The 10,065-nt window shown below is 44.2% G+C and overlaps 1 protein-coding gene across 4 annotated transcripts in view; it reads right to left on the bottom strand.

The window, feature by feature from the left end:
* Positions 1-5,025: 5,025 nt before the first annotated feature.
* Positions 5,026-10,065, bottom strand: part of RACGAP1 (Rac GTPase activating protein 1) — a 49,113-nt gene continuing 44,073 nt past the window's right edge. For all 4 annotated transcript variants that reach the window (XM_032420541.1, XM_032420540.1, XM_032420542.1 and 1 more), the window contains 7 exons: positions 9,931-10,026; positions 9,446-9,644; positions 8,120-8,225; positions 7,811-7,943; positions 7,549-7,684; positions 6,520-6,628; positions 5,026-6,193 (listed from right to left, as the gene is read on the bottom strand). In XM_032420541.1, coding sequence (XP_032276432.1) covers positions 6,118-6,193; positions 6,520-6,628; positions 7,549-7,684; positions 7,811-7,943; positions 8,120-8,225; positions 9,446-9,644; positions 9,931-10,026 — 855 coding nt within the window. In that variant the 3' untranslated portion in view covers positions 5,026-6,117. The remainder of the gene's footprint in view (positions 6,194-6,519; positions 6,629-7,548; positions 7,685-7,810; positions 7,944-8,119; positions 8,226-9,445; positions 9,645-9,930; positions 10,027-10,065) is intronic.

Here is a 10,065-nt window from a genome sequence, read left to right as displayed (position 1 = left end):
TTGTTCATAGCCTCACTGATCCACAGGGGCTTTTTTCCTACCCTTCCCAGACTTGAGGGTCACATCTAATGGCTCTAGGGGTCATGACTGGACAGATTTTGATCCTATCATACATATTGCCTGTCTGTCTCTTGGTGCCAGATGTTCTGGGGCTGAGCCCTCCTTTTCCCCATCCTGTGGCTTCTCTCAGACACAAGGAATTCCCTGTTTTAAAGCTCTTGGACCACAGCTAAGAAGGAGGTTCCCTGACCTCCACATCTGGTCTAGCCAACAGCCTGTCTCCTGCAAACAGCTAACACTTCCAACCCAAATAACGTCGATAATAAGATGCTTGACTATTCTGAGTCACTAAAGAAGAAAAAACACTACATTGTTTTTGTAAGATGCCATTGATTCTAAGATATCCCAATTCTCAGAAATATTAAAACATATATTTTAAGTGCATCTTACAACCAAGGAAATGATCATTTCTCCTTCAGATCTTGGCTCTTTATTATGATTATTACTTTTTAAGATTTATTAGAGAGAAAGAGTGCACTTGCAGGCACTCGAGTGGAGGGAGGGGCAGAGGGGGAAGGAAGGGGAGAGGGAAGAATCTTAAGCAGACTGTGCCGAGCACAGAGCCCAACGCAGGCCTCTATCCCACAACCCTGAGATCATAACCTGAGCCGAAACCAAGAGTCGGACACTTAACCGACTGAGCCACCCAGGCGCCCCAAATCTTGGCTCTTTAAGTCAGACTTCAAAGTGAAGGGGAAGGGCACCTGGGTGGCTCAGTTGGTTAAGTGTCTGAGTCTTGATCTTGAGTTTAAGCCCCAAATTAGGCTCCATCCTGGGTGTGGAGCCTACTATGAATGAATGAATGAATGAATGAATGAATGAATGAAGTGAAGGGGAATGTAAGGCCAAAGTGGGGACCACACTGGAGGGTCTCAGGTCTTCTTCCTCTAAGGGGGATGGGCACCATTGCCCTCATATGCTCTCAACTCTATTGCAGGGTTTCAATACCCAGGCCGCCCAACATGGTTAACATCACTTCTCCCTCAGTGCCAGGGAGGCCAGTGAAGAAAAGCCCACTTTTTTTTAAGGAGACAAAGTAAGACACAAGCCATGCCAAGCAGTGACCACCATTTTTGAGGGGATAATCGCCTAGCACTCCAACACCATTTATCCAACCACTTCCCACCCTAGCGGGTTATCTTCCCCAGAGCCTCCAGGCCAGTGCCTGGAGAAGATGCTGAGATTAGTCATTTCCTCCTAATCGGGCTAAGACAGCTCCGTTAAGCTGCCGCCTGCAGGCAGTGCCCGTTAAAGCAAAGCAGCTGGAGAGGGCTTAGCCCTTTAATGGCAGCCGCTGTATCTCCACAGTGCGGCTTCTCTGCTGAGGGGCTGGGCTCTGTCCGTAAGCATCAGGCATTTAGCCCCAGTCAACATCTATTAACCTAGGAGGAGAGAGCAGCCAGCTCCCTGGGGGGACGAGAGGTGGTTCATTTAAGCACCCCACCTGAGGCCTTGTTTTCCAATGAGGAAGAAAAATCCCAGTCCCTTCGTATGTCTTGCTCTACTAAAATCTGGACAAACTGTATCATCTTACAGGCAGGAGCAACTCCATTTTAAAAACTCACCTAAGGACAGATCCACTTGTTAGTTTTGACAACAAAAGACTTTAGGCCACTAACCACACAGACGCATTCTCCTTTGAGCTGATTTTTTTTTCTTTCCTCTGAGGTCTATTCTTCTGATCCCAGGTGTGCATATGTGTGGACACAACAGACTGACTACCTCTTCTTGGACAGCACTGGGCCCTGGGGTGGATGAGGAAGAAAGCTGAGCAGCCCTCAGAAAGCCCTGGCACAGAGCAGGCTGCTGAAGAGAGATCACTCGACGACTTCTTACTCAAAGCCAGATGGTGAACATGAGACAGGGTGAGAGCTAATGCCACTCAGGGGGAAAGCCAATAAGCTAATCCGCTGACACGTTTCTAGAAGCAGGCTGATGGCTTTGGCTCAGAGACTCGCCTGTTTTTGGCTCTGAGCTTCAGAGCACTCAAGATGCACATGGGTAACCCGGGAACGGACTCCCACCAGGAGGAACCTCAAACACTCACACCAGCTCATCCACCTCCTTCCACACAGAAAGCAGCCCTGGGTCACCAACCAAGCCCAGGGCTCCCACTCTACAAGACAATAAGCCCAACCATTAAGACATTTCATTCTCCTGTCCCAAATGCTTTTCCCAGCAGTCTGGGCCTCCCTGCTCCTTCTGGGTCATCTGTAAATAAGCACATCCGCATACAGCCTTGAGTGGAATCATTTATGTACCTAATAATATATCAACAGACCCCACAATGCTGATCTAAAATAGCAAGCACCACAGCTGAACTCCAGTAGGAGCTGTAATCCCCAGGTTCTTATCCCTGCTAAACTATAGATTAGTTTGTGGGAATTTAAGCCAAATCACCCCTCTGAATTTGTCAACTGGGATAAGATTACCTGCCCACCCTACATGGATGTGGTGACATCAGGTAAGATGATGAATGAAAGCACTTGGTATACTGTCAATCACCATATTACATTTCCTAGAGACTTTATGAGGAATCGGTTAATTCCATCTTCACTGAAGGCCAGAGAAGATATTAACTGGCAAGTGCTTTATTAGAAATCTAAATATCCATTTATATGTGTCTGAGCCTAGCACACAGATGGGGTCCAACTGTGTGAGATGCGAGAGCAATCTGTATCGGAACAATGCAACTAAATGAAGCTGCCAAGAGTTACAGAGGGAGAAGGTAGACAAAAGGAAAATTCCTGCTTCCAACTCCGAGTCCCTGAAAAGTGGCCTCCTTTCCCATCCCACACAACTGCGGAGGACATGGCTCCCACACACTACAAGGTTATTCCTAGTGACGTCAAACTGCCTTCTGCTTGACTTCGTGAATAGAAACCATCAACAAATACAGACTCTGAGAACCAGAGTCTGATAAATTATACAAGTTAAGAACCCTGGCCCCTGGCCTGGGGCCTTCACTTATTTACAAAACAGACCAACTCCAGGGAGCAGATTTTTTTAAAAATCACTAAATTCCTAGGTTAAGTGACCATTCTCCAAATCCTGTTTATACGAAAAGCACAATGACTAACATGCCCCAACTCTGCATGCTTAAAAGCTTTTTGCACCAGTGGCCGAAACCCGAGTCACGATCAAGACTATCATCGAAGCACATGGATCGAGACCCTGCTGTATGAACTGTGCCTCCCTTGCTTCTCAGACCTGGACTCTGTAACAGCCCCTTCCTTGTGCCTCGTGGAGCCTCAGAAAAGGTGACACGTGAGTAAGCAAACCACTGCTCAAAATCCCAGACTCACCATGGTGGGTCTCCCAAATGTTTTTCCACCGGGAAATCACATCCCAGGAAATCACACAGTGTATCACGTACTGTATGTATATGCTTATGTGTCTGTTTGAAGCTTGAGGTGGGCGGGGGGCCCTGCTGTTAACAAAACCAACCCAGCAAGGCTGATGGGTTTGCTCCCTGCACTCAGCACTCCTGGTCACTTTGTGCTGCCCATTAATTTAAGCAGGAATTTAAGAATTCAAGACCCCTTTCAATGTCACAGGTGTAGTTCATAGCCAAAAATGGCCATTTTTGTCATGGTAAATCACTTGAATACTCTATAGTCCTCTGATGGAAACTCAGATGCTTTCTATTTCTGCAATGAATTCACGTTCTTAAGGAGGGAGAAATCATTAGACACCCAGTAATAAATGCAAATTGTTGCTGCTGAATCAAACCATGTAATGCTTGCCCAGTTAGAGAAACATCAAACTTAGGAGTCTTACCTAGACTGAGGGAGAACGGACTTAAAAATTTAGATTCTGGTTATTTAGCAAGTGAGAGAGTAAAGTTAAACTGCATTAAAGGTGGGGTAAGAGGCAGCATCAGAAAGGGTTAGTGGCAGGAGCTACTCCTGCTACTCCAAAGCACTGGACCCTTTCCTTAGATCTCACATCAAGGAAATACAATTTAATTAAGAAAGCCCTCGAAATTCAAGCTGTTCCACATGAAGTACTATTAAAGAAGTTGAAGGTGGGTACATATTTCCCTTTGCTAATATCAGAATTATTTTCATGGCTGAGGTCTCCTGGCCTAGCCCGAAGCTGAGCAACTGGCTGCCAACATTTGATACACAGGACCATTTCCTTTTTCGTTAATGGGCCATCAGTTCCTGCATAGGGTCGTCTTGCCTTCACTAACATTACACAATCCATTTACTTCCTCCACATTAGTGACTTAAAACGCACCTTGGGGAGATACTACAGAACAGCAAACATGGAGCCAGGCCAACACAGGCTTGCATAGACGTAAGGAAAACGTCGGCATCTAGGACAAAGGTAAAAAATAAAATAAAACTTAACAGTCGTGTGTGTGTGTGTAAAGGGGGGTAAGAGGAGAAGGGACCCGTCCTCTTTCAATTTGCTGAGGCAAAATCTCCCTGCTGAGAGCTGCCACCTCCTGGGAATAAAGCCAGTAGGTTGCCTCCTCTCCGCGGTTACATATTAAGCCTGCAACTGTTTACGCTCAATCTCAGATACATTCTGTTCACCAGCTTCAGAGTTCCAAGTGCAGGTGCCCTCAGTTAATCATCCCAGCTCACTCCAGAGGCACTTCCAGCAGTGAAGGATGTTCCAGGCAGTCAGCCAGCCAGAGTTGTCTTTTTTTTTTTTTTAAACTGCACCATTCTGGTCCCTGAAGACTTGTCTAAAAAGTTTGGTTTTTGTTTAAAGTAGTTTCTTCAAATGAGAGGATAACAGTCAAAGGACAAATCTAGGACTTCAATTTGGACAATGAAAGAGACTGAATGAGAAACGAAGAAACAAACTCCTGGTGGGGGCCGCACTGGGGGATGGGAAAGAATGAAAATGAACAATGGACCAAAACACTGAGGAAAAATATTTTCTTTAAAAAGGCGTTGAAGGTTACCTTCCAGGACAAGAAAACCAACCTCGCAGAACTTTTGAAAATACGATTTACTTTTTTCCAAATATTATTCTAAATATGTGTTTTACAGACAAAGGTGACTATGGGTCAAAAACATTCTACAGAAGAAAGCATTTTTGTAGACATTGGAAATAATTTTAATAAAAGAAAAAGTTCATATTTATCTAGATGTGGCTATGTTCCATAGGAAGATTTTAGCAACCAAAGTGCAAAGACAAAATGACTGTGGCTTTTCTTGCCACACAAAATATTGACAATCTCCCCTTATAGCCTACTCTTAATTGTGAACTGGGACGCCAAATAGACGGCATATGACCTTTAGAAGTCGGGCTCCAATGGACAAGGGGACAGGAGGGTCAAGCATCAGAACGAATGCAACTGAAATACAAACTGGCTTTGACCCCAAGCAAACCCAAAGTCCAGCCACAGGCCCATTAGAGATAAATACAAGTTGTAGTATCACTTTTACAAGGTTGTGCCACTTAACACTATTACACCTAATCAATCCGAATCAAAGCTAATAATAAGCACACCCCCATCACTGGTTCTGTCCTCACCCTATCCATTTTTATGAAGGCTCCACGTTACAGCTGAGTTCATACTGGGGGAAGGGGACCTCCAAGTTCTCAGAAGGAGCCATCCTAAATCCTCTGTCCAACCTTTCTTTACCCTGCCCTCCCACCTCCCACCCTGAGACAAGTCACTCTTAACCAAAGAGGTGCAGCTTCTGTCACTGTCTCATGGAAATTAGTTCTAAATAACACCAGAGAAGGATCAGTCATGAGCAGCATTTGGCTTTAAGCCAAAGGGATGCGCCCCCCCCAGCCCCCCCCACCCCCAATCACAATGAATTCCATATTCTCCCTTCTACCGCTGTAAAGATCTCCCATCTAAAAGCTCCCAACAACGACAGCACAAGGTGTTGATATGACATTACTTGAGGAGAAAGAGAGGGAGATATATATAGTTTTAATAAAACCCCCATGCACAATTAAACTTGATGAAAAGCCTGGAGAATGCTAAAAGTAGTAATGAGTACAGGAGGCTGCAGAGCAGAGAATACAGGTGCGCCCTTCCTTGCAGTCAGGGAATGCGGGCAAGTAACAGGAGATGTGACTTCACTTGAGCATCGGAGAAGCAAAAAAGTTGCCTTGTCGTCCTAGGTTGGTGGCAGACTTGCTTTTGCTCCCAAATCTACGGAGAATGAACCAAAACAGTATTCTATGAAAAGAAGGCAAATAAACAACTCTAACATTACTTGATATTATCAGCTAAAAATAGGAAACCCTCCTCAACTACTCGGCAAACTACTCTTTGTCGCCTGAGATGAGAGAGGAGAAACAAAACCTTTAGACCCTTTTCAAAAAGGGGTCCTTATGGCTCCAGATTAGCTTTTAAAGGCTAGCTGCTAGCTGAAGGCCTCATTCCATTTTCCCTTCAATACGAGCTTCGGTATGCTGGGAAGACAGGTCTAAGGAAAGAGTCCTTTTTTAGTTCCCAAGCCAGCCGGTTCCACATACCTGGGCGTGTTCTTGGTGAGGGTGGAGCGCACTCTCTGCGACAGGGAACTAGATGAAGGAGTCTTGAGAAGCTGATGCTCAGGAGTGGTCACGGGCCCCAGTAAACTCACTTCAATCAAAGTTAAGACATATTTTTAAAGGAAGGGCAAAAAGAAAAGCACCCTTGTGGGTGACCAGTTTTCAGCTGAATACCCTATGAAGCACTTAAGAGCTAAGGTTAGAGACCCAAGCAAAGTCCTAGAGATCATTTTTGTCATCGTCTGTAACACACCAGTCTATCTTCTGAACTATGTAGGCAACTGCTCAATGAATAGCTGACATTCACTTCCTGATTTAGGCCATTCTCAAACTCCAACATTCACAAATCTAATGTTTGACCACTTGATTCTTACCTATATTAGAAAAAACAACGTTCTTTCTTAAAAAGGATCTTGTAAAAATGAGAGGTCAAGTCTCCAATGCCAGTAAAGTTGGAAGAAACCAAACTCAAACATTTTTGGTGGCAATACAAATTGGCAAAAGCCTTTAAGAAATCAAGTTGGTGAAACATAAAAATGTTCAAGCCTTTTAATTCAGTGATTCCCACTCCTGGGAATTTAGTATTAGGGGAAACAGAGGTATATACATATAATGCTGATGTCAGCACTATTAGTAACTATGGAAAATTCAAAAATAACATCAATTCCTAATAGAATGTGTTAAGTAAATTACCATTTACAACCATAAAAATGATAAAATTATATAATGACAGAAAACATTCTCACAATATGCTAAGTGAAATAAGATCAAATTATATCTGAATTGTTATTATATTTCTAAAATATCCATATGTATAAGGAAAAGGAGAACCACGTTCCATAAAAGTGAAAAAAGAAGTTAGGATGGTAGAACTGTACAAATTTTCTTTTAATGTTAGAATCCTCATAACAAACTTAATTTTATTGAAGAATATGAATTCTAAACAGCTCTAGCAAAGGCAGGGAGAGGGTACATGGCCAAAACCAGAGAGGGAGTCAGATCGGGCCTTACCTTTAATATCTGGTGTCTGTGGTGTTGAAAAGGCATTTGAGTTTTCAATGACATGCATGGGGTCAATGTTCTCTTGTTCCACCATCATGAACTGACTCCAGTATTCCAGGGGCAGTGAAAGCAGGCGTTCTACCACCTAAACAGCCACCAAAAAGGTTAGCACACTTCCAAAGCTTAGGGCCTACCTCTCACCACTCTCTCATGTTATCATGTCAAACAGGTTTATATATATATATTTTATATATACAGTGCACTTGCCTACCTTGGGCTGACGCTTGATGTCCTGTAACATTACCACTGGATCTGGATTGGGCACAGCATGGGCAACTATGGTAGGCCCAAAGACTTTAGCCAGATTGGCCACATCCATTTTAGTGTTTGGGCTCTGAGCCACTCTAAAGCAAGAGAATACTCAATTAGAAGACTTGCTCTTCTGCTTAAACACAGACCAAAAGATAAGATCTACCAGAAAACAATTCACCCGTCACATTCCCTCCCTAACACCCAACCCACATTATGTTCCCCGTGGCAAATTCCCAAGCTCCCAGAAGCAAGTTTCTGCTGTACTCACCTCTGCAAGTGAATCATGAGGAAAGCTAATGTGTCTCTGTTGGCCTGGGGCAGTTCACCAACAGCCTGGTACATGGCAGCTATGCTGTTGTCCTCATCTGTGAGTTCTGCAAATGAAAAGAGAACACCAAGAGGCCTAGACTTCTTTCCCTTGACAGCATGCTTCCAAGTGATCGACCACAAAGTCTCATCTATACAGTAAGCTTCTGAAACTTCTGATTAGCTTCATGACTGCATCAAACTCCAGTTTCATTACCAAGCAGGATACTGGCCAACAGCTCAATAGTAGAAATCAGAACCTTTAAAAAAAAAATCGGCTCCTGCAGTTAGGGAAAGCAGCTAGCAACCCACGTGCTGGGAAGGCAGGCACACAACTGCAGCGACTACAATTACCAAGAAAGTGTTCGTTTTTAAACCGTGGTCAGGGGCCTACTATGGACCAGGTACTATTCTAGGTGCTCAGGTAAAGCAGAATTAAACAAAGACCTTGCCTCATGGAACTCACATTCTATTGGAGGAGTGAGTCAAAAAGCAGGTATCTATCAGTTAGTGCTATATAGTAGCAGCTAGAAAGTAATGGGCACAGTTATCTTGGACAAGGTGGTCAGGAAAGGTATTTCTGAGGACAAGATACCCACAAAGAAACCTGAAAGAAATAAAGGAGCAAATCATGCAAATACATTCCAGGCTGAGACAGTAACGAATGCAACGGCCTCAAGAGGGGAGTAAGCTTGGTTATGTGCTAAGAACTGCAAGCATCCCAGCGTATCGGGAGAAGAAAGAAGGGAAGGTTGTTGAGATAAATGATTCTAGAGACGTAACCAGGAGCCGAATCCTACAGGTGGAGTCTTTGGGGCCATGTGAAGGACTGTGGATTTTATTTTGAGAGCAATGGGAAGTCACTGGAGAAAACTAAGGACAGAAGAGACATCATCTAATTTAAATTTTGGAAAGACCCCTCTAGATACTGTTTGAGGATCATACAGAGGGCGGAGAACAGAAAGAGGAAAATCAGTAAGTTCTTTTGCCACTCCAGGATGACAGATGTCAAGAGTGGTAGCAGTAGGAGTGGCAAATTTCAATTTTAAGACAAATTTTACAAGACCTTTGCTAACAAGATTCACAGTCCTTCACATGGCCCCCCTGTCAGTACCTTACATAGTTTAGAGAAGAAGAGGACGGGCACCAAGAACACTGATATAGTTCTTCTTCCATCAAAGCATGTGTGCATCCACAATGTTGCAGGCATTGTACTGAGTGGTACAAGAAGAGTCAAAATTTCCTGCCCCTATGGGACTCACATTCTAGTAGTAAGATCTCCTCTTACCTGCCGCCTCCATGAAAGTCTTGTTTAGCCGAAAAGTCAGAAGGGGTTCTTTGAGGTTTCGGAGGAAGTCCTTCAGGAGGCTACAGATAGCGTGGATATCATCCACTTTGCTGAGGAGGGGTACAGTTTTCACTCTGAGGAATTTCTCTTTCAGCTCTTTTACTGTCCGGTCACAGCCAGAGATCCGATACAGGCCTGTCTATTATCAAAGTGACACTGTCAGTTAAGAACTCCTAATTATTAACACAAATAACAAATTCACACTCTCTGAAGGTATTTTTTTTTTTTTTTAAGAGAGAGTGGGGGGCGGGGGTGGGCGGGAGTGGGAAAGAGGGAGAGGGAGAGAGAATCTTAAGCAGACTCCACGCCCAGCTCGGAGCCTGACACAGGCCCAGTCTCACAACCCTGAGACCATGACCTGAACGGATATCAAGAGTTGGTGGCTTAACTGAGCCACCCAGGCACCCCTGAAGGCCGACTCTTACCTCAGTCAGCCCTCTCTGCTCAATCTCATTTACGCAATGGACAACAATGGAGGGGATCATTGGAGAAGTCTGGGACACATAATCTGCCAGCATTCCCTGAAATGGGAGAGTTTTAAATTATTATTTATACCACTT

Source organism: Phoca vitulina, unplaced genomic scaffold, assembly GCF_004348235.1.
Source record: "Phoca vitulina isolate PV1807 unplaced genomic scaffold, GSC_HSeal_1.0 scaffold23, whole genome shotgun sequence".
NCBI lineage: Eukaryota > Metazoa > Chordata > Mammalia > Carnivora > Phocidae > Phoca > Phoca vitulina.
Note: the sequence above shows the minus strand (reverse complement) of the source record. Positions and strands in the feature narration are given on the sequence as shown.